The sequence below is a fragment of the Onychostruthus taczanowskii genome, unplaced genomic scaffold (genome assembly GCF_017590055.1).
Source record: "Onychostruthus taczanowskii isolate IOZ18803 unplaced genomic scaffold, ASM1759005v1 scaffold53, whole genome shotgun sequence".
In the NCBI taxonomy this organism is placed as follows: domain Eukaryota; kingdom Metazoa; phylum Chordata; class Aves; order Passeriformes; family Passeridae; genus Onychostruthus; species Onychostruthus taczanowskii.
The window spans coordinates 5,041,851-5,066,608 of NW_024502902.1; the positions used below are offsets into that span (position 1 = coordinate 5,041,851).

The 24,758-nt window shown below is 41.1% G+C and overlaps 1 protein-coding gene across 4 annotated transcripts in view; it reads left to right on the top strand.

The window, feature by feature from the left end:
* LARGE1 (LARGE xylosyl- and glucuronyltransferase 1) overlaps nt 1-24,403 on the top strand; it is a 272,087-nt gene extending 247,684 nt beyond the window's left edge. For all 4 annotated transcript variants that reach the window (XM_041416690.1, XM_041416691.1, XM_041416689.1 and 1 more), the window contains 5 exons: nt 253-416; nt 4,718-4,996; nt 11,755-11,901; nt 16,992-17,187; nt 21,269-24,403. In XM_041416690.1, the coding sequence (XP_041272624.1) occupies nt 253-416; nt 4,718-4,996; nt 11,755-11,901; nt 16,992-17,187; nt 21,269-21,466 (984 nt within the window). In that variant the 3' untranslated portion in view covers nt 21,467-24,403. The remainder of the gene's footprint in view (nt 1-252; nt 417-4,717; nt 4,997-11,754; nt 11,902-16,991; nt 17,188-21,268) is intronic.
* Nucleotides 24,404-24,758: the final 355 nt, after the last annotated feature.

Here is a 24,758-nt window from a genome sequence, read left to right on the forward strand (position 1 = left end):
TTGAAAGTATGTAATACAGGTAATACACAGAATATATAGACCATAACAGAGTGTCCTGTCTGTGTTATGAATTTACTTGCAAGCCCTTCCTTCTAATTTCTTGTGCAGTAACGAGAGGCTCAGGAAAACCCTGCTACTCTGTATGTTCCATTCCTCATGGCATCATTCTGTAATTTCCCAGCCTCCTGGTTCTCTCTGATTTGCTAAAATAATTACAAGGAAACGATGTTTACTTCCACTCTTTCCTTGCAGCTCCAGAAGCAGCTGTCTGAGCTGGATGAGGATGACCTGTGCTATGAATTCCGCCGGGAACGCTTCACCGTCCATCGCACTCATCTGTATTTCCTTCATTACGAGTACGAGCCTGCTTCAGACAACACCGATGTGACACTGGTGGCACAACTGTCAATGGACAGGTAGGGAGCACCTCTTGTTCATCTGGGAGTGTGCAACAGCTTTTTGCTTTTTGTTACAGAGAAATGTGAGTGCTTTGGAGAGAGGAAAAATGCATGTCCGCAGAAATCTAGATGTTGTCTGTGCAGTGCACACACTGTGCTACACTCTACATGAGTAGAGTTCATGAGAGGGTGACTCCTGGAGCTGAGAAAATTGTTGCTTGTTGGGATTTTCAGGCATTATTAGTCCATGGAGTTTTGCAGCAACTCAGAAAAAAACAGATGTTTGTAACAGAATCAGGCAAGCAGTTGTAACTGACCCAAGTTTTTGCACGTGTTTTTCTGCACTAGAGGATGTTAGTTTTGCTTTCATTGGCACTTTCCTTGCAGAAAATTTCAGTTAGTGATTTTTCTTACAGTAAGAATCAGAAGTAAATATTCTAGTTTCAAATGAGGAAGTTGAAAATTATACTTTTTTTTTTTTTTACTATGCTAGTGTGAAATAAAAAATCTCCATCTGAGCAGAATCATTGCATCTTTATCCAAATGTTGATTCTCAGAAGAACATTTGAGCTTTTAGTTCTTAGGTGAAGTTGAATTTAACTGGTATTTAATTTGGGGGACAAAATCCATTTTGTGACAAGTTCCACATGTACCTTTCTGATTCCCACCATTGCAATTAGCTGAAATTTTTCAGAAGCTTGAAAGTGCAGTCTGGATCAGCCAGCTTTGTGAAATTTTGTAATTGTCAGCTCTCTTTTTTTTTTTTTTTTCTCCAGCTTCTCAGTTCAAATCTAGTCCAAACTTTATAGTTACTGCTATCAGAGTGCGTTGCAAAACAAATCAGAACTCCTTGAGTATTATCCAGAAACTCATAATTTCCTTCAGCATAGCAGGTACAGAATATAACATGGCATCTGAACAACACCACTGCTACACTAGTAGAAGGTCAGCAGTTTCCAGGAGGGTTACAAGAAATTGAGATCAACAAAACATTTACAGCCTGGTTTTAAAATAAACAAAAATGAATAAGGGGTATTCTGTTCCACTGGTGCCTCAGAACTGCACATTGTGTTATGATGTGCTGTGCACATCAGTGTCTGTTCTATTGATTTTTAATTGAGGAAACATTTCTTAAGTGATCACAAACCTTTGAGTAAAAAAATAAAGAAATAAATTCAGCCAGACCCTGAGTGAGTGCCACAGTAAATTACTAAAGCCGGTGTGTGCACATGGTATATTTTTCCCCCCAGAATTTAATTAAAAAGAATGAGCTGGGGCTCAGTGCTGATTCACTGGCACTGATGCAAAGTCTGAGCATCTGTTTCCTTTTCTGGATCCTCACTGGGGCACATGTTTTTATTGATAGACAGAACCACACATTTTTATTCAGGAAGAACAGCCGTCCTGGTTCTGTGCAGGAAAAATGTTCCCTACTTCACTGGTGTGTTGCTATAAATTATTGATTAGAGTTGGAAATACTTTCTTTCAGCTAAAATCAATAAATAATAACCTACCAAAGAACTCCTTAGCTGCTTTCTTTCACATCTTTCAGTTACTGCCTTATCTTTTTCCATCTTCTTTAAACCACTTTCATTAAACTCCTCTAGCACAGCTGTAGGCATTTAAGAATAGTGTCTCAGATGTAAGGTGATGTGGACATAAACAACATTCTGTATACTACATTCCTGAATTATTCTTTGAAAATATTATTAGAGATGAGGAAAAGCAAAAAAATCAACTCCCAGCCCTTCCCCTTGTCCTTTTGGAGGTGAGATTGACGTGACTGTCATGACAGATTTAGGTTTGCTTCTCCTATAGGCTTTAGCAATGGAAGAGAGGGATGCATTTTGCAAGCTAACATTATTGTCTTTAGGAGGAAGCTTTGAGACAGACTTCATTCAGGGTTGTTCATTACTGTGTAATTGTCATCTTTTGCAGTGGTGTGACGTTTCCCAGAATAATGGCTTGGTAGCTTCAGTGTGATTTTCATGCACATGTTTTGGCTAGGCAGGCTTTTTTTTAAAGGCTCAGTATGTACCTGGGCTTCAGAAATCAGTGTAGGAGTTAAAAAAATGTGAGGTCAGAATGGGGAAAAGGAAAGACATTATTAAAAATACACTGCTTGAAATCTGAGAATCTGAGAATGAGTTGGAAATCAGTTGAGTATTCTTAAGAAGAAAAACAAAAATAAAGAATCTCACAAAACAATTGAATTCCAGTAAAATTCACTTACAGAACAGACCTTTAAAAAATTTACCAGCTAAATTATGATCTCATTATTATGCAGTACGGCAGTACATTTGTTTTCTCTGGAGTCCTTAAGAGAACACATTCCTCAAGACGGCTAAAAAAACCCAAAATAAGTTGCTCGTGTCGTGCTTAGAAACTCATAATTCTAAGTTTTGTGGTCAAAAGAGACGTATCAACTTATAGAGAGCAGATTACGGAGGATCACCTAGCAGTCCCTGTATCATATTTATGGAAGTAGAGCCTGTCAATGAGAACAACACAGTAAAATGGAGTATTCTGAAGGGTACTAAGGTGTTCAGCTGGGAACTTGTACCACCAAAACCCAGTTTCCACTTCACTATCATGAAAAGGTTTGCATTATCAGGTGTGCTGTTTAAATAAGTAATATATGCCATTAGTCCAATGCATGGAGTCCTTAGAAGGCATTTTGCTGCATTTTTTTCTAGGCAAGTTTTCCATTGCCCTAAATTTGGGTGCTGACAGATTGGAGTCTCCTGATTAGCAGATTTGTATTATGTTGGAAAGAGGCAAAAAATGTATTTTTCCTGTATATATTGTTTGTGTAGTCAAAATTCTAGATCCTTTATATATCTTTTAGACATTTTTAAATTGATTTTTATTTCAAATTCAGCTGTATGTTTCAGGTGATAATAGTCTTTGTTTCAATAACAGATAAAAAGAAAATTATGTACCAAGTGTAGACTAGTAAGGTAATATCTCATCTCTAAGAAAAATTTATTATATCATCTTGGTATCATCACAATCATTCAGAAGTCAGACTGTGTGTTTACTGGTATGAGTATATCATTCTTATGTTTTGCAAATCTTAGGGAGATAGTAGGAGGCGGAAAATATTTTCTCAGATTATGATAATGTAGAAAACTTCTCTATATTCTCTATAAATATTATTAGGAAAAATTCAGCAACGTGGATTTGGAATGGAATAAAGATAATAATTTTGCATCATCTACTCTTCCCAGTTTTTAATAGAATATCTGGCTAGGCTGCACAGGTCATTTCCCTTCATATTAAATCAAGAGGCTTTGTAATCAGTCCTTGTTGTGTTTTTGGGTGACACATCTCAATCTCTAGGCAATAAATTACTCAAAGTGTTGAAATAATTTTGACCAACTTGGGTTTGATTTATGTTCACATCTGAAATCTTCCCTTGTCATTTTCATCAATAGTATTGTAATTTAAAAAAAAAATATACATCAATACAACCTGTTTAAGAAATGATTTAATGAAATTTGAGATAGTACTGAACATATACATGTTAGTACTTTTAATGAGGGTTTTGTCTGAAATGTTATTTTGATACTCCACAGCAATGCCACATCTGTCATTCCTCTTCTCCTTGCTCCCTACTAATAATAAATCCCATTTCTGTCGATGTGTCATCCCTTTTGTCCTTTCCCCTGACAGCGAGTCGTCTTCTAGTTATTGCACATTTTCACCTAAGTCAGTATCTCATTGACCTGTCTCTTTAACAGCCTTTAAGACCTGACTAACTGCCTTGCAAAAATTTGGGGAAGGTTTTCCTGACAGGAGGTAAAATGATCTGTGGGTCCGTACACCTCTGTCCTCCACAAGCTTGTTGAAGAGCACTGTAGTGTGTTACTGTGTGGGAATAGCTTGACCTGAAATGTGAATTGGGCACTAGACAATGTTGAAGTTTATAAGCCCCCTATCCTGTAAGTATATCCACATGAAGAGATCCTTGCAACTGCTCAAAGCTCCCACTAGTCCTGTTATCCATGTGGGTTTTCCTGCAGCATCAAAGCTTTAGACAGAAAATTATGATGCTGATCTAGGGCCGTCTTAGGCTACGTTGGATTTGGTGAGATTGGTGTATCTGGGGTGCAGTCCATCTGTCCAGGAGGAGACCTCGACTTATCATCTTAAATAATGAATTACACTGTAGAAATGTTTACTGCTTTCCACAGCATATAAAGTGTCCCTAGTCTGTATCACTTAGAGAAAGATATCTGCATTTGATCAGGTGAACACAGGCACAGAGTCCCAGACAGGGAAATAGCTTTTTCTTACTCTCACCCTTCCTCTTCCAGGCTCCAGATGCTTGAAGCCATCTGCAAGCACTGGGAAGGTCCCATCAGCCTGGCACTCTACCTTTCTGATGCAGAAGCCCAGCAATTCCTGCGCTACGCTCAGGGCTCGGAAGTCCTGATGAGTCGCCACAACGTTGGCTACCACATTGTGTACAAGGAGGGGCAGTTCTACCCTGTGAACCTGCTCAGGAACGTGGCCATGAAGCACATCAGCACACCATACATGTTTCTGTCCGACATCGACTTCCTGCCCATGTATGGACTCTACGAGTACCTCAGGTAGTGGACAGTGAGGGAATTCCCACTGTCACCCACAATTTCAGCCTCTCCACACCCCACCCTTCTCACATATTCCAAAAACCAAGTAGTTTGAGCAGATCTGGAAACGGCACCTTTTAAATATCTGAGGTGTGACAATGCCCATTAAGGCACAAGAATTTTTAGAGCAGAAGAAGGGACTGTAACTGGAAAGTAAAGAAAAATGGTTATGAAAAAAAAAACCCCAGGTCTGAATGTGAGCCTTTTTAGCCATTAGAATAATCTCCTCAGGGCTGCAGAAGAACCAATTTGAAAATTGAACTGGGTTAAGTATTATTAAATGTCCAAGAGCATTGTTTATTAGCAGAGATGTGAAACAGGCAGTTTCTCTAAACATCTCTGTTTTTTAATGTCAGTGACAGAAAAAACATGCAGAGCATTACTGAACTTGTTGTCCGTGTGACACAGTCTTAATTCAGTTCTTATTTTGAAAAGAGGGTGATGAGTCTAACCAGCTCAAAAATATGACTGCAATGCCAGCACCTATCAAGGCCCAGTAATTGTCATAAGGAAACTGGGAGGAATAGCATCAGTGTATTTTGTATCATTCTGCATGTGAGCAGGTTGGGCTGAGCAAACCACAGACTTCTGATCCATTAACTGAGCTTTTTTTAAATTAAGACCTTTTTCCCCTGCAGTGGCTGGTCATCTGAGGTCAAAGCATAGAGCAAGGAGGACACCCTGTGGCCAGACAGGAGGATGTCAGTTCCTTTATTCTGACCAGTTTTGCTTTTCATCTCTATTCTAATTTGGTAAAAGTTGATCAAAGTGTTCCAGTGAGGGCCTGCCTGTAGGTGTTCCCTGTCAGTTCATAAGCCTGGGGCGTTGGAGTGTAAAGGAAAACAGGCTTTCTGGTATCATGAACTTATGTAGGAGTTTCTTTCTTTCAGGCTTAACTCTGTGAGACATGTACAGGGCCAAACTCACTATTCAGAGGGGTGGAGTACCTCTTTTGTGAGGAGGGGATCAGAGTGTTAAGGTTGTTCAGCCTGGAGAAGTGAAGACGGCAGGGAGACCTTATAATGGCCTTCCAGTACCTAAAGGGATCTTAATAAGAAAGATGGGGACAAACTTTTTTGGCAGAACCTGTTGAAATAGGAGAAGGAGGAGTGGTTTTAAACTAAAAGAGAGGAAATTTAGATGAGATGCAAGGAGTAAGTTTTTTGCAATGAGGATGGCAAAACACTGGTACAGGTTGCCCATACAGGTGGTGGGTACCTCATCCCTGCAAATATTCAAGGTCAGGTTGGATGGGGCTCTGAGCAACCTGATCTAGTTGAAGATGTGCCTGCTCACTGCAGGGAGACTTTAAAGGTGCCTTCCAGCCCAAACTATTCTATGGCTTTCAAGATGCTGAATGTCATTTGTGTCATTGAAGTATTAGCACACTGTGTCAGCTTGTTTCCCTCTTATTTTGTTGAAGTCTTTTCAAGTTGCGCTAGAAGCACTCCAAAATTATTCTGTTCCTTGCACACATTACCTATCTCCAGATACGTGGATGAAGAGTTGTTCTTCATGTCTCCATTCTTCTGTTACTGTTACATACTGGTACATTTTTTCAGATCAATGCTGGGCACAGTAAGGATGGCAGCTGTTGATACTGGTGTTTAGTGCTAGAAAAGGAACTTGCTCTCTCATGCTGCTTCACAGTGCACGGATGGGAGCCAGCAATGAAAGGAAGAAGAGAGGAGAGAAGACAGAATGAAGTATCACCATTTCCTTGAGATATTACAACCACAGAAATAATTCTCATAAGGTGATATTGTATTACAGAACTAAATGCGCCATGATGGTGCATTGGTGATGTTTCAGAAAAAAAACAGAAATGCTCCCTGAGAGCTTCTGCCTCTGAGACTTTGTGTTACCCTGCCAGCCTTTTTTAAGGCCTGTACCACCTTAACTCTGGCTGAGAGTCTCTCTTGCCTGGGAATATTGAAGTTGCTAATCTGCTACTACCAGCTCTTTAAAAAGTGATTGGATTTTTTTTTTATGTGGACTAGATGCTTTTGTAGCTTTTTCAATAATGATTTTTCTAAGCAAAGTAGCAGGGAGTTGCATTGAGATTATTTTAAATATGGATACCCTGTGTCTTTCTGCATTGACTGTTCCCACTGCCTCTGCAAATAGCTGATTAGTGCTATCTGTCTGAATGGCAGCAATTGTTTGTTAGAGAGACATAAAACATTTTTATCCTCATTTCCTCAGCTAGAACAACCATAAACAAATGGAAATAATGTGGTATTTTGGACATCACCTTGTACAGGATAAGCCGGGCAAGTCCTTCTCACAGAAAGTTTGCTGATTTACATATATTGCATATTATGTCTCTGCTAATAATATATTCTCAGAAAGAAAGGAATTTTGAAAAATATTTTCAATGTATTTTGAACGTGTCCTATAAAAAAGGCTGCAACCAGTTTTGAAGGAGAAGCTGATGGAGGTGGTGGTTACCTATCCTGTTATATCTGTAGCTTTGCACTCAGATTTCTGCTAATTGAGCTTTTTCATAGCTGCTAAGTAAAACCATTTCCATGTTTTATATCCATCAAACACCCTTTTAGTCCTGCTTTAGTCTTCTGTGCAGTACAAAAGGAAATGTATCATGTAAAGATTTCCTGTTTACAGTAGTTACAGAGGTCATCTTGTCAGTGCCCCAGAGGTAAAGACTTCTGGTTGCTGCAAGTAAGGTGTTTGGGTCATCCTACAGTGACTTCTAACACAAAACAGTGAGACAGGCTGCTTATCTACAGTTTCATAGCTAGCATTGAAGTTCTTTCCTGACACATTTGTGTAAAATGTGCCCTTGGCTTTCAGTGACACATTTAGCATGAATTGGGACCCAGCATCCCAACTCTGTCCACTGGTTTTATACCTGTCCCTTACATCATGAGTTGTGAAGTGTTTCTGCTTATTTTTCAGCATCTCAGCTAGGGAGATAATTCAGTTGGGGTTTTTGTGTTGGTTGCCTTTGCAGTCTATGAATTCATTGCTTTTGCAGAGAGGAAGAGCATTCTAATGAATTTAACAGTGGGTTGACAGCTCTCCAGTTCTGACCACAAGCTCAGTGTGCCGTATTTGTAACTTGCAACCAACCACTTACCAAATCCTGATGGTGGAAGCACATTTGAGTTAATGGACTCTTTTTTTCCCCTTTTTTTTTTTTCTGAGTGTAGTGCTTTAGGATTATGTTTCTAGCTTTTCTATGTCTGAGCTTCTCTATCTTCCAAAAATGGGAATGATCTTACTATCTACTTATATGAGGATGAGAATTCTATGTTAATTTTTGAAAAGAACTATGCAGGTTAGAAGATTGATATCAACATGCTGGAGTTCATTCAACCTGTGAGGACACCCTTGTGATTTAAGATTAATTTCTTCCCTGCTTTGTGAAAAATATGGTTGGTTAGATTTAAAATTTAACCCAACATTCACTGTGTCAGAATGACACACATCAGGTCTGAACACAAAGATAGCTGGGAAATGGTTTCCTGGACAACACCAGCACAAAGAGAGCTAGTTCTTCATAGTCTTAAATCCTTATTTTGAGTTTTGGGGAAAAGGAAAAGAAAGGAAAGTAGATACTGGATCAATACTACTGAATCCGAAAAAAAACCCAGCCCTCATCAGGGTAGTGCAAGAATTACCTAGTTTACCCAGTGCTAGCTTGCAAAATAAGCAAATGTATTCCTTACATTATATTCCACATACCTGGCAGCACCAACAAAATTTTCCTATTCCCAAAGTGTAACAGAACCAGTCAACCAACAAATAGCACCTCCACTCAAAGCAGGAGGAAAAGTCATCCCACAGAAAAATGAAAAGGTAGATTTGTTTCCAGTGGGAAGAAGTTAGAATTTCAGCCAGTTGTCCAAGGAGCAGACCACCAGCCAAGTTATGAGAAGAAAATGGAAGGTGTTTTTCTCTCTAAAGTCCTCGTCCTCCCTGCCATTATCACAGTTTAAATGGCCTCTGTTGTCCTTTGTCTCTCAAGTCTCTCAACATCTGAATGTTAGCATTGATTTATTCTTCCCTTTGCATCCATCTTTTATGTTACTGAGTCCACATCAAGGGCTGGTAATTCTACTCGGAGATCAGCACTGCTGGACTTCTTGTCTGAGTGTGTCTCAACTCCCAGCTCCGTTTTGGAGAGCCCTCCACTTTGACCTTACCACCTCTATTTTCTGTGGCTGAGCTGGAGGTCTTTTCCCATAGCATCCCTCACAGTGCTGTGCTTTGCCTTGGTAGCTGGAAAGGTGTGGATGACACGCCAGTGTTTTGGCTACTGCTGAGTGGTGCTGGCACAGCATCAGTGCTGCCTCTCCATCATTCTGCCCTCCATCTGGGAGTGGGCAAGATGTTGGGAGGGAACACAACTAATACAGCTGAGCCAAACTGAACAGGAAGAATCCATGCCAAATGATGTCAGCTCAGATAGATATAAAAGCTGAGAAAAGGAGGAGGAAGGGAGGGCATTCGTTATTTAGAATGTTTGCCTTCTGGAGCAACCACTATGTGTGCTGAAGCCCTGCTTCCCAGGAAGTGGCCGGACATCACTTGATGGGAAGGAGAAAATAAAATCTATTTTTCTCTTTGTTGGTGCATACTCAGCCTTTTGGTTTTGCTTTAGTAAATGGCCTTATCTCAACATACAACTTGTTTTCCATCTTATTTTCTCTCCCGTTCCCAGCAGAGATGGCGGGCTGAGAGCAGCTTGGTGGGCACTTGGTATCCAGCCAAGGTCAACCTGCCATACCAACGTGCACTTCAGATGCCCGCATATCTCTTGAAAATATTTCTGCAGAGAATGCCCTGCTATTTTATTTCACTCTGGAAGTATCTCCACATCTTTGTGTTTGCCTGAGTGCACTTCAAGCATCTTGTTTCCAGACCTCTCTTTCAATTTGCTTACCTCACTCTTCATGTTGACCTCTGTCAGTGCAAGTGATTTCAGGCTGTTCTGTCAGTTTGTTCCCTCTGCTTTTTGATTTCTTCATGAAGGTGCTATCATTTATTCCTTCTTGTAGTTCAGGCATTGACAACTGTATGAAATTTGCAGGTGACAGGAGCAGCAGGGAGTTTGCAGAAAGGATCACTGGTATCGACAGCATTTTCGTGGTTATATCCCATATATTAGAGACTAAGTCACATTCAGCACTAGATTCAACACAAGTTAGTTGCTCTGACAGTTTCTGCTGTTACTTGTGCTTGATACCTGTGCCTGCTGCAGCTTTGGTGACATTCAGACTGCAAACTTTGGTGGGCAGGATTGTTTCTTACTCTTGGACAGTGCCAAGCACAGCAAGGCCTTGAATTTTTCCTGGGCCTTTTGAGCTCCCCATAAAACAAAATTATAGTAGCAGCCATAAAAGTTGCTGTTTCCTTGCAGAGTCCAAAGGATGAGCATCACTACAAATGTTACCTACTCCTTCCTAGAACTGAATCCCCAAAGCTATACTGCTCAAGGCTGATAGATTGAACAGAGACCAGAAAGACTTAGATTTTGGAAAAGAAACTATATTAGTATTTCCTGCTCTCAGAAGTGGGAAAGGGAAGAAACATTTTAAAACATCATAAAGACTGTATACTGGCACTGCTCAAGAACTTTGGAAGGTCACAAATGCTGATTGTGAAGGAGTCGTCTATTAACATGCAGATATCTTGGCCTCTAGTGATGGTGAGGGAGAAGCTACAAGAAGAAAGTACAAAACCATTTCTGATAAGAAGCTGTTAAAACCCTTCAGTTGTGAAAAGTTAACTTGAATGTGTCAGGGGCTCTTTAAACAATGCAAACTTTGCAGTAAGGAGCTGAGAACATATTGCTTAATATAGAACAGGCCTGTAGGGTGGCATGAATTCCCTAAAATTCAGATTTTATGAAGCAGTTGTGCTCATCTTCTTTTTCTGTGACAGCACTATAAATGAATTCTGGGTATTCTGGGCTTAGAAAAATTGTTTGTTTGGTTCTTCTGTTATTAGGACAGTGATCCCAATTCCTTCAACTTAAAAGGCTGTAGAGGGTTTGCTGCTTGTCAACATTCTCCTTGATTGCTTGTTGCAGTAACATAAAAGTCAGGACAGTGAATCCTGGTAAGGGGAACTGACTTTGACAGGGAGAGAGAGGCATATTTCTGCTATGAAATATGGAGATAATGAAATAAAAATCGAGACAGAGTTATTTCTAATGACAGGTATAGTAAGATTCAGTTGGGGGATGGAAAAGTAACTTCTTTTTCTTTGAATTTTAGTTTGTTAGGAAAGAATAGGCTGGACATCTCTGGCAGGCAGGATGGGAGATTGCTAAGCTGCTCCTCTGCTGCAGCAGTCATCCCAAGGCCCCTGCCTGGAAAAGAGCCCTGTGTGAAATGCATATGTGCACACATACTCACACACCAAAACAGTCTCTGCACTGAACAACTTGCAGCAAAAAAAGAAGGAAAAGAGGCATCCCAGTCCATTCAAGTGTAAAGCACTTCTTTGCTGCCAACAGAGCTTTGATCAGTCAAATACACAAGCTCGTTTGGAATTGTGTTGCTCTCTCTGCTCTTAGAGCAGCAGACCAAAAGGAGAAGAAAATTTGAAGCACCTGTAGGAAAAGATATGGGCCATAGTTACATTTCTAGTATCCTAACTGCCCATTTTTTGCACTTTATTTTGAAAAGCTCAGTGATTTGCTCAGTTGAAAATTTTCCTGCTTTTATTTATTGTTTCTTGTTTGCCAGGAAGTCTGTCATCCAGCTAGACCTAGCTAACACCAAGAAAGCTCTGATTGTTCCTGCCTTTGAGACCCTGCGCTACCGCCTCTCCTTCCCCAAGTCAAAAGCAGAGCTCTTATCTATGTTGGACATGGGAACCCTCTTTACGTTCAGGTAATGGAAAGTACTCTTTAACCTGTGGTCATTATCTCTGGTTTTTATGTTCTTTTGAATATTTGGTTCTTCTCTTTCACTGTCAGCTGCATTAAGAAACTTATCGGAATTCTTTTCCCTTTTTTTAGAGAGGCAGTGAACAGAATCATGTGGATTTATTCTGTCTGTAAGCTCAGCGTTTTATCTCGTATTACAGTCCTCTACTGAAGGACTTCAGTTGTTAAATGGAATTTGTTTTATTTTCATCATTTTTTACTGTGCTACAAAATCAAGCGTGACCACTACACTCAAGTGCATGTAATTTACTTTTTGGCTGCCAAATACCATCTGGGTAGATGTGTCTTCTCATGTGACCAAAAGTAATGTATCTCTGTCCAGTGGTTCTCTTCCTTACTGGAAAAACAAACACAGGCTTGTCTTATGTCCTTTTAAAGTGTGAAACAGCTGCTTAAATACCTAGAGTTCCTCCGTGCAGAGGTAAGAGAGTATTCTGACTAGAGGCTAAGAAGCAAAGAACACCTAAATTTGGAGCTCCTCTCTGAAGCAGACTTCTTTTGTGGCTGTGAACAAGTCACTTCTATTACCTGCCAGACTCTTCAGTTTTAAAATGCAACTGCCAGGGGTTAACCATCTCTTGGGTGTGTGTGGTAAGGTCTGATTAGCAGACATTTGTAAAGCGTCTCAGCGATGGGAAGAGTACAATGTGGCCTTATGATGTTGCACAGAGAGAGGGCTTAGGAGACTCGCGTTCTCTTCTCAGCTCCACTGCTCCCCTGCTGAGAGGGGCTACACGAATCACTTTTCTTTCTTACATCTCTGTTCCCTGTCTCTGAAATGCAGGTAGCAATGTTCACCTCTCCTTTTTGCAGTATTTTGAGATCTAGAGGTAAAATCTATGAAAAAGTTAGGCATTATCCATGGCTGGAGGAGCTCCATATCATACCTCTCTCATCCTTCTCTTAGCTTAGAGCTTTCCTCACACTTTTCTCTATAATACACACCTCTCTTGTTGCAGCAGCCACCCTTCCCTCATATGGTTGCATGTACAACCTCAGTCAGACAATGTGAGTCTGGAAAACATAATTCTGATCAGTGTCAGAACTGTACCAGTGGCTGCCTTAAAACAGAAACTTGAGGTGACTGAGAGAGGCATGCCTCTGGAAAGTTACTTAAGGATACTGATAAAGCAAGTGCTTTTCACTCTGCCATAATTCTTTAACATACAAAAGACATAAAAATTAACAAGAGATCTGATAAAAAATAGTTTCCTCTCCCGTAGTTGAGAGAAAAAGTCTTTCCAGTGAAAATAACACCCTCAGGATTTTCACATGTTGCATTCCACCAGCAGTCAGCTGCACAGTGGTGGCCTTCCACTACAGATTTCATCTTCAAGCTAAACAGTATGTTGGTGTATTTTGTACACAGCCAGATCTGCAAATCCTTTCTCGAGTCTCACTCAGGCAAAAATGTCTTTAACACCAGTGGGAGTTTTTCCAAAGCAAGGTTAAGTAAGACTTGAAGGACATGCAGTCTGCAGCTGGTGTACATATTAATGTAGGGTACATTTTACAAATGCTTCCTCAGTTTGTTTTGGCTCATTTCATTGCTCAAATCTGTAGACAGACACAAAGCATCTGGGCTCTCAGCTCAGGGCTGAGAGTTTCCACCTTCAAGGTGCTTTAATAACGCTGCAATTTGACGCTGAGCAGGTGGGAGTGAGCTGGGGAGAACTGGCGTGACAGTGATTGCTGAGAGTGCCTGCAGCACCCCAGTCCCTCACTCCACATGGTAGATTACAATCTTTCCCTCACTGAAATTGCTTTTGTCACCTCTTTTTGAAATGGTGACCTTTTCTACCTCTGGGCAGCTAAGAAGTACACAATGGCTCTCAATTACATCCCTAAGTCACCAGCAGAAGAAAAGAGAAGGCAAGTGAGCATTTGTGGCTGGCAAGGTGTGCTGTGTGAAACCCTCTGCCACAGCAGGGGCTCTGTGCCAGCTCGCTGGCTCCCGTGGCAGCTGCTGGCTGGGAGTGTGCTCCCGAGGATGTGCCAGCTCAGGGCCTGGGTAAGAGCTGATGGGCACAAATGTACTCCCCACACGCATCCAGGCACAGGGGAAACCACAGCTGGCAGGAGACACATCATCGTAGTGAGAAACAAGCAACACCTCATTAACTAATTGACTGATCGCATCCACAATCCAGCAAAATGTTGAAGCATCTGAGAACAGAAGTGGGAAAGTTCTTTCACTCATCTGTCTCACTGAAACGAGAAACTTAGATAAGGCAGGGAGGAAGACCACTCTGTGAAGAATAACTACTTCATTTTGCTAACTTTAGCAAAGCTTACTATAGTTCTGAAATTTTATTTGAATAAAAGCAATCAGGAACACAATTAAAATGAAACATTGGATCCAAAGTGGAGCAGGAGGGAATGTGGTATGTTCCAGTTGTTTTTCATGAGCTGTGGGGAAGAAACTCATCATGATTTTAGGGAACATAGTGAAAAATATGTTGTTCCCAGTTTTCATAAAGTTCTCTGGGAATTGTCAGATTGAGTGTGGCCTTAAAATTCAATGTGTTCAAAATTTAAATCTTGAGTGAGAAGGGCCTGAGCAGAAAATTACATTTATTCATTTGTCCTGTGAGATGGAGTACCAGTATAGACAGTGAACCTCTTCTCACAACTGCATCACCGATAGTAAAGTTTATTGGAAATGACTCATCTTTTAATGGGAGCTTCCTCTCTATGGATCTCCACAGAATGGTGTCTGCTTCTCTTTCTTTGCAGTACAGTTCATGTAATCAGCCACTGACCAAGACCTAGTTCCAGCAGATTATCTGTGTATGAACCCATAGATATTGTATGAACAGATATGTATGTAATCCAATAATGCTCTCACAAAATTCTTTTAATGTTCTCACAATTAGGCTGTTTTCAGTCTAACTACTTCTCCATCACTATTGTGTGTACACCTCATTTGAGCATTAAATATTCATTTACCTCTTTGTCAGGACCTTAGCTGTCCTTTTGTCTTTCTCTTTCCTTCTACTCACATCAATCACTCTGAAGAGGTAAGTAAAAAAATTCTTTTGTTATTTGGTTTTGTACAATCAAATCTACTCCTTCCTTTCTGTTTTTTTTTTGGTTGGTTTTTTTGTCTCTGCAACCCCAGTTTCATATTTTCCCTTAATTGTCTCTTCCCAATTATTTATTTTGCCCTGCTACTTTGTTCTCTTGACTCACAGAGGTTATACCTGAGCCACTGTAGGTGCTTACACTGATTCTTCCAAAATGGGTGGAAAGAAATGGAATTATTTTTATGGTTAGTATCTTGTAACCCCCTGTTTAAATCAGTGAGAGAGTGTGTCTAGAATAACAGCAGCATTTGGCTGCTTCTCTGCAGGAATCTCTCAATTAACCAAAGTTTGTCTGGGGCTTTGAAGATACAAATCACTTCATAAGTGTTTAGCAGTCATTATTATCATCATAATTAATTTCAGAACGCCAGAGGTAAGATTTTAGAAGATACAGCACCCTCCACAATCATATATCATTTTAAACCCCACATTGTGACTCTTGGGTTGTTTTGTGGTTTTTTCCAGCATAGACAGCTGCAATTAGTGACTGGCTAGACTGGCTAGGTTAGCCACTCATTTCCAAAAGAGGCCAAGAAAAGGGGTAGGTTTTTTGGCGATGATTCCAAAGGGCATTAAGGGTTATAAGCATCTTTGTGAATCTGGCACTACTTTCTAATAATTTTTGGAGAATTATTTCACTGTCACTATTTCACTGGTTTTTAATACAGAAGGGTTTTGTTTTTTCCTGGTCCCTAAGTGAGATATCTGAAAGTGGTAAAACCTGTTTACAGTTAGAAATGCAGCATACAAAGGACCATACATTACTTGTGACTCCAATACCATGGTAATAATTCAGTTTTCCTGCACTGCCCTAAAGAGAGAGTCAGCAAAGCTGAACACCTCTGATTCTCCTGTAACAAGCCATACAAATATGCCCAAATGAAAATTCCTAGGCTGTGATTTTATATTCCTGTTTTTAGCAATGGCTTACAATGTTATGAGAATTTCTGGGATTTAAACATTACGTCATGCTGTAATTCTGCAATATTTAATGCTCAAATCCCTTCACTTTTAGCATGTGAGTAATCCCTGTGAATTCAATATACCTTACTTTACAAATTGGCAGGATATTTGTTTTGTCCCTTCTGTTGCCTATCTATCTCACTGTTGTAATACAGATACCTGCTATGCCTTTGTTTCATTAATTAATCTGTGAATCTGCAAAAAGAGCTTGTCTCGTTGATTTTTGGAAGGTGTTAGAATAAGTGGGCGAGAGAGTCATTGACCCTGACACTAATGGGGTGCATTCAAGCTGTGCTAGGAAGAGACCTGCTGTGACCTAAACAAGATTAGCAAAATACAGAAGGATCTTTTTCTGTAAATCAAATTGATTACCTTACTGAAGATCACAGAGTACTCTCCACAATGTAGAACTTAGAACAGAAAGCCTTTATGTAATATTTTACTTATTAATGTAATTATGCAGCTTGGTTCTTGCCATAGTAATAACCGTAATTAATAAAATGGAACATCTATCCAGAGCTGCAGGTGTCTCTCATGCAAATTATAAAATTGCCTATAAAACAGATCGTCAATGTCACCATGGTGGGGAAATAGCTAATTTTAGGGACTTTATCTGAGCTGCAGATTTCCACACCGATTTTAGAGCACCAACCGATGCAGCTGCTTGGTTGCTAGGAATAAGACACAGCACTTGTAGTGCGGATGAACTGACAGGGTACTGTGTAATGGTTTCTCACATTAGCATGAGGTACTGTTTTCACACTATCCTTCACCAACTAGATGTGTTTAAGCATTGAGCTCTGGGAGGCGTGCTGGAAATAGTCCTAGAAATTGCCTCCGACGCGTCCTGAAAATGATGATGTGAACTGTAAGCTAATGTCCTTATTTTTGAGCATTTCATCTAACAGGTAATATTTTGTTGCCTCGCCAAGATGCTTTCTATCTAATTGCCTCCCCACGTCCCTGCCACTTATGTCTGTTTCAGGTACCATGTCTGGACGAAAGGGCACGCGCCAACAAATTTTGCCAAGTGGCGAACAGCCACCACTCCCTACCGTGTGGAGTGGGAAGCAGACTTTGAGCCATACGTCGTGGTGAGGAAGGACTGCCCAGAGTATGACAGGCGCTTTGTGGGATTTGGCTGGAACAAAGTAGCTCACATCATGGAACTGGATGCACAGGTGAGGAGATGACACACAAGTATCTCACCTGGGTCTCTGCAGCAAGGTTGTTACCAAAGTGTTCATCTGGCCTTACTGAGCTCCTTAATGAGTGCTTCTTGAGTTGGGAATACTCCGTTTAATGCTTGTTGAGTACTAAATGAACAGCTGAGTCTGAGTTCTTTTATTTGTCAGTTCTAAGAAATTTATTGTTTTGCAGAGGCTCAACCCTTGTAGTGCTCTCCTCCTGACCGAAGCATTGCAGCAGTTGTTGCCAATCCCATCACTTATTAAGGAACATGTAGACCTAGCTGGATTTTTTTCCATTAAATTAAGGTTTGTGAGTCCCAAATACTAATTTGCAATTCAGAAACTAGTCTGACTGGGATTTACAGCACATTTCTGCAAAGCCGGTGTTTACATTTCCAAAGTCTGGGGCTATGGTGCTGACTCTGAAGGATCCAGGTACTTGAGCCTTGGGCTACCTGCTTCTTGGATCTGTGACTTGGGATGAAGCTGCAGGCAGAATTTATAATAATAAGGATGCACAGAAAGCTCAGGAGTCCCAGACTGGCACCAGAGCTTGCCAGGGTCCCAACTGCCAACCTAAATCTTAGAGGCTGGCAGTGACTATGGCTCCATGGGAGCCCTGTGCTGCTGCTCACTGAAATGGCAGGATTTGCATCACCCTGCTGTTCTTAGATGAGGACTGTGCTCATTGGTAAGGTCTGGGTCATGGCATTTCTTTTTAGTATGGGTTTGTTGTAGTTTTTTTTCAGTTTGGTTTCAATCCCAGTGTTTGAACTAGTAGCATTTCATGCTAACCAAAAAAATAGGTTTTGGTGATCTTTATCCTCCTGTGATAGCTTCTGCTATCAATCTGGAATACAGCAGATCTTTCTTTGCTCAAGTTCTACAAGTTTATGTGAAGCAGAGAAGCTCAAGGCTTGGAGCAAGTTTGTGGGAGATTGTGTCCCTGGGGTGTGGGCTGCAGTGTATTTGTGTGCAGGCATGTGTGGGAAGGGTATTTTCTACTTCTACTTACAAAACCATATGGTCACCTTGGGCTGGCAGCCACTTGCCCTCTGTTTGCCAAGGGCATTCCCAACAAATTTGTACCTACTTACATGCAAAAAATTATTATAGACTAGAAAAAACATTTTCCCTTATATTAATGTTAATAATACTTTGCTATAGCACTGTAATTTTCCAGTGCACTTTCCAAGCACTAATTAATTAACCATCAGTTGTGGAGAGTGCCAGTGTAATGGTTTATTATTTGTTAATATGGGTAACAAGGCTTATGTTCCCAGTGGCAGCTCTTATGTAGCATTCAGGATTTAACTCTTTTGTTCAGAGGTGTCTGCTCAGCACAGAGATTCACACATGGGAAATGGAAACAGTTTTCAAAGTTGATCATAGCGCAATTATTTTAAATGACCATTGGGTTGGAATTAACTCTGGGAAATTGTTCTTCTCACTCTTCCAGCCTTGAGCACAGTATCACATTTAAAAGAAGTTTCATTTTCCTCTGTAGCAATTTGGATATTGGCATGTTCTCCCACAAATGAGCCTAGAGGAGACATGGGATGGCACAGCTACTTCCCCTGTGGCATTCCTCTGCTTTGGGTGTGCACAGATCAGGTTGCTGCCAGCTCCATTGCCAGCAGGCAGAGCAGCTTCTCAGTTGTTTTGCTGCTCCTCATGACTGCAGTGGCTGTCAAGAGGTCTGTTCCAGATCCCTTTCCAAGAGCCTGTGTCACTGCCATCCCTCGGAGAAGGACATGGCATAGAGATAATCATCATTGTTATTCTGGGAGCATGCAGGTGTCCACTGAGCTGGATGCTGTACAAACGCACAGATAATGCTAGTCTCCATCTAAAGAATTTGTAAGCTAGGAGATAGGGACAGAGGTTCCTGCAAATGCATTGCCTTCTCAACAGAGGCTTCCATGTAGTAGGGTGAGGTCATTAGGACACCTTTTCCTACCTTTCCAGTGACTGTGCTACTAGACTGTGAGTGTCCCATTTCCCAGAACCCTAGCCCAGCATATTTCAAAGAGGATTATTAGCAGTAGACTCACAGTTTTTTGAAAGGCTTTATGTGCCTGAAGGCCATTCAGAGGGGTGAGAACACTGCTGTGCTGAACAGTTAGGACTGCAGAGTATAGACAGTCCCTGACCTGCAGCATTACAGACTTGAGATGAAAACAAAGAACAAAGAAAAGGTTGTATGAGGGGCATCCGTCTTCCTCTGCAACTCCAGCCCATAGTTTTAAGGTCCTTTAGAGTTGTTTTCTGTCATTTGTAGTTTATCAGCTCTCCACACTCCAAGGTGCTAGCCTTTGGTTTCACATTTGGTTCCTCATTAGTCCTAAGCATCTTCCAGGTGCATAAATTCTGCCTGTGAGCATCATATTATTTTGCTCTTGCTATACATTTTTCACCCCAAACAGAAGTTCAGAGGACCCCATTCCTCTATATGACAACACTGTAAATTGGCACAAAGATTTACCACTTTAGCACTGTCTGTCAGGGAACAGGCATTCTCATCGGGAAGGAGGAGCTGCATCTGCACTTAGCTGTCCAGCACATACAGGTGAAACACTCAGGTTTATCAGCACAGGTGTGTTTTTTCCTATAAATCTCTTTGCCTGCTAAAATATTTTGGACCACTCTGCCTCTCTGCAGCAGATATTCTTTGTCTCTGTACCGACTCCTAAATCTACAAGTGACTGGGCACTGCAAACCAGGGGGAGTTGTGCACCACTTCCTATAAAGCCAGCATGCTCTGTGGCTGTTCCTTCCCTGGCCAGTTTCTTTTTTTAATGGGTTAATGAGTCAATCCAGCAACAGCTGCAGATAGAAACTGTGTGAGAAAATAGGAAATTTGCCTGTGGAGGCTTCAAAGTTTCTTTGTAATTTCCATCCAATACAACTCCGTCTTCTTGAAATTCCATATGAAAAAAGTGGTTAGGGTACTGCATTTGGCTACACAATAATGAGGTTCACATCTCTTACCCAGTTCCTTGCAGAAGATACCTGCTTGTTGTACACCCTACACTAGTGAACTTTCATCTTGTCTAAGAATCAGGTTTTTTCAAGCTTTGCTCTAATCCTCATATATTTACCTCTAAAAACTGAATTAATCTTACAGGAATAATGGAGACTTAAATCAACCATCATTTTTTTAACAACAAAAATTGTCAAAGAATTTGGTCAGATATAAAGAGAAAAAGTGAAGTAGTTTTACAGGAGGAGGAGAGTTAGCACAGTATCCCAAACTTTGTGAGGGAGAACTTAATTTGAGTAAAAATGTCTCAAAGCATATGGAATTAGCAGGTTCATTTTCACATATTGCCTGTAAATGATACCATATTCTCCCCTTATTTCAGGTTTATAAATAATTTTGGACAGTTTTGTCTCTGTAAGTATCTTAGCATATGGGCAAAGCAACATATGTCATGGAGTTTTGCCTTTGTAAATGTAGCTTATTCTAGTATCCCAAACAAAATAAATTCTAGTGGCAAAGCCATGTTTTTGCATGGACACTTAAGACTCATGCTATGTAGTCACAGCTGTGTTGCAATCCCACTGCTGAAAAATCTGTGTGGCAGACATGGCTTCAGGTGTGCCTTTTGTACTATTTCTCCATTATTTGGCTTATATGGAGTAAAATGTTTCAAAATTGTTGGGGTTTTTTTACCATGAGGGTAGTAAAATACTGGGAGAGATTATCCAGAGGGAAGGTGGACACCCCATCTCTGGGAACATGCAAGGTCAGGTTGGATGGGGCTCTGACAACCTGATCTAGTTGAAGATGTCCCTGCTCTTGGCAGGGAGGTTGGTCTAGATTGTCTTTAAAGGTGCCTTCCAACCCAAAAAATTCTAGTTTACAAAAAGATTAAATAGATCTTTCAAAAAACCAAGAAAAAGCTACTTGAAAAAACAAAGGCAGCTTGTTTGAGATTCCTGATGGGCTTGCTGTTCCTGAGACAAAACCGCGCCGTTACGCCACGGTGCACATTTGGCTGTGGAGGTGCAGGGGAGGTGCCTTTTGGGAGGCTGGGATCCCCCTCACAGCCGTGCCTTTGTCCCGCAGGAGTACGAGTTCACGGTGCTGCCCAACGCCTACATGATCCACATGCCGCACGCGCCCAGCTTCGACATCACCAAGTTCCGCTCCAACAAGCAATACCGCATCTGTCTCAAGACGCTCAAGGAGGAGTTCCAGCAGGACATGTCACGCCACTACGGCTTCGCGGCCCTCAAATATCTCACGGCAGAGAACAACAGTTAGCACCGTGGAGCCCGTGCCTGGCCAGCAGGGACACTGAGGCAAGGGCCGCTCAGCATCTGGGGCCTGGTCTTCGAACTCCAAACTGAGAAACACTTTCTGTTTTTATATCATACTTGGCAGTTCTAACAGTAGAAATTTGAAGTGACATCTCTTCGGACTATGCTAGTTCATCCCTTCCCTGACTGCCCCGGGTCTGTCGGCTTTAGCGTTCGTGAGGTGTCTGCGAGCGGGGCCGGCCGGGCGCCCTCCAAGCCACCGTAGGTGGGGACTGGGCAGGGGCTGGGATTGCACTCCGCTCTCTTGACTGCAGAGCACAGCCAGACCTTCAGAATATAGGGTTTCATGTTGCTATTTAATAATTTGACATGCTTTTTATCTGTAAAGGAAGATCTTCGGGTCGCTGTCCTGTGAATTTAAAATCTGCACTACTCTAAAAGGGAACTTTCACCTGTGAACTTTCACAGGGGCCCTGTTAACATGGATGACCTTGTTAATGCAGGATGAGCCAAAGGTCTGAATTAGCCTTGAAAACACAGGGGACACTTATACAAAACTGCACTCCTGAGAACGTGTGATACTGGTTCAGTTGTATACATGATATTGGTTGGTCTTTTTTTCTCAAATTAATTGTTTTATCAGGAAAATCCCTTATATCCCACCCTGCCTTGGCCCCAGTCCTAAATGCTGCTCCTTTCCTTGCCAAGGAAATATCTTCCCTTGTGTTTGTTTGCCATCTTCAGTTTTGGTGGTCCAGTAAAGAAGATCAGTAGCTCTGCCAGAAAGTGAACAAAACTTGTCTGTTTAAAGTCTGTTTTCATCAGAGCAACTTGTTCACTTGTGTCTCGTAAGATAAAGGGCCTGGCTCTAACCCTTTATCTTTTTTAGGCAAGAATTGGATTTTACCTATAAGGCACATTGTACCTGGGGAATACTGATTTGTAGGCTCATTTCAGTGCTGCCCATCTGTGAAGGCACTGGGCCTTAGGCTTTAAGTGGACTTCTTTGCTGAACAGTGAATATAAATGAGTAAAAGGGCAACTAGTAGCCTTGGTGCTCTCCTGCTGCCTGCTGCAAGGTCTCAGAACTACTTCGTTAAAGGAGTTTATAATTAAAGGAGCAGAACTGTTAGGAATAAACTCCCCATTGGACGGGGAGAAAAGAATGTGTTGGGAATCTGAGTGAGTGTTTGCTTGAACGTGGACTGGTCAAGTTCACAACATCGGTACACACAGGAATTTGCTGGAGGTCAAACAGGAACCTAACAAGCAAAATGCAGAAAACAAGACACTGGACTTCTTGCCATTTTCTTTATCTGCAGTATTAATGTTGTGTTTACATGGGAGGAAGAGATGAGGTGCACTACCCCTTTCAGGGCTATTTGTAATTTCTGTTGCAATGTTAATAGAGAAAGCAGAAACAACTCAGTAAGCAATGTGTCTGTCTCCCTGCCCCAACCAACCACATGTACCAATACCACTGCCTGAGCTGGGAAACGGATCCTTATTGTGTTCTGCTCACATTTTTCCATTTTGTTTTTCAGCCACTGGACCTTCTACTTTCCTCCCCACCTCATCCCTCTAGAGCTTGGTTTTATTTCTAACCTGACATTTTGTGAGAGATTTCTGTTACGGTGGAAACCACGCAGTTAAACCAGACATTTAAACTACAAATATCAGTTCATCATTCTGTGTATATATAAGAAAAGCCAAAAAAGGCAATGTCTTTGACAAGAAATAAAAAGGGGCGGGAGGCTGTGTGTAGTTTTCACTTCTTCCCCTGGGAGTGTTGGCTGCATAAGAATACATCACTGCATAGTTTTCCAAAGAGCTTTTTTTTCTGTTCTTAATGGCTTTATGTAAAGATTTACATAAAAAGCTGGAGAGAGCTGAGAAGAAGTGATATTAGTGCTCAGATCTGGCTAAGATACATTATTTTAAAAACATCAAAGTCTTAACTGCCTAAGTCCAGTATTACCATTAAAGGCACAGGTCATTGTGCTGATTGAGAATGAGAAGAACCCTGCTGCACAGAGGCTGTTGATTAGCCAGTGTGCAGGAAGATCCCAAAAGCTGATCTAAGAGAGGCTACCATTCATTGCACCTACATGAAATCTCCAGTCAGAGATTCAGTGTGGCCACCATTATGTTCCATATGTAAAAAAAAATTTCATTTCCAGATGTACATTTCTCCTTGGCTTAACAACATTGCCCAAGGATAGACTGGATTGCCCTACAGCAGCATAACCTGTACATTATTTGCCTGTTCCATTATCAGTATTCTTCTTATTATTCTCTTCTCAGTGGTGAAGGATGGGGGAGCAGGGAGGTAATGATTTGCTACTTGCCCGTTGAATGAGTCTTGGGACCTCCTGGGTAGGCTTAGATGTGCTGGCTGGTGTAATCAGCTGAGAGATTGGTAGTAGGTACAAAGAGTCCCTTGTTTTGTCCTTATAGACACTGTACTGACTTGTATTTATCATGTCATATTTGTCTCTGTGCTTCATAATTTGAGAGGTGGGGGTCTTGAGGGTTTTTAGCACATTTCAAACAATTTACCTGATGGCAAGTTAGGATTACATATCAGTCTGTAACTGCCAGGGCTCCTCCAACACCATGAAAAAATCCACCACTGACAACAAAAAAAATTCCCAATTCAGTTATAACACTGGCTGTCTTCCAGTCCTCTGCTGTAGTAAGTATTTGCTAGGAACTTTGTTACTTAATTCTCAGTTTTCTCCTGAAATCTTCCAGAAGTAGCTGATAAACCTGGTAACTTAATGCCTTTGATTTATTGATTTGTTCCACCAACTTCTCTCTTGAGTCCTCAATCTATGACCTCTCCTTATCTTTGATATTTGGAAAGTGTGAGTCTCTCGTTTAGATGCCACTCCAGCACCCTCACAGTGAAGACTGATGCAAATAAATAATTTAGATTCTTGGCAATGTTCTTATTGTCTTTAATTGTTTCTTCTACTTGCTTGGGGTGGCCTGCCTGATATCTCTACTTTCTGCTTTTGGTGTACTGAGCAAATGTTCATTTTCAGTTTTAACTTCCTACTGTTTGCTCTTCAGATTCCCTCTTAGCTTCCTCAAACTCCATCTTAACTGTTACATACCTTCTTTCAGCTTTACACAGTTTTATTTCCATTCTCTGGAGGTTTCCTATTTGGCCTGAATAACTTCTAAAATTTCCCATTTAGTCATATCAACATTTCCTTGTCTTTATCTTCCATTTGTCCAAGGGGTACCATACTCCATGGCTGTCTGTCAGCCCTTTCTAATTTAATCTGAGG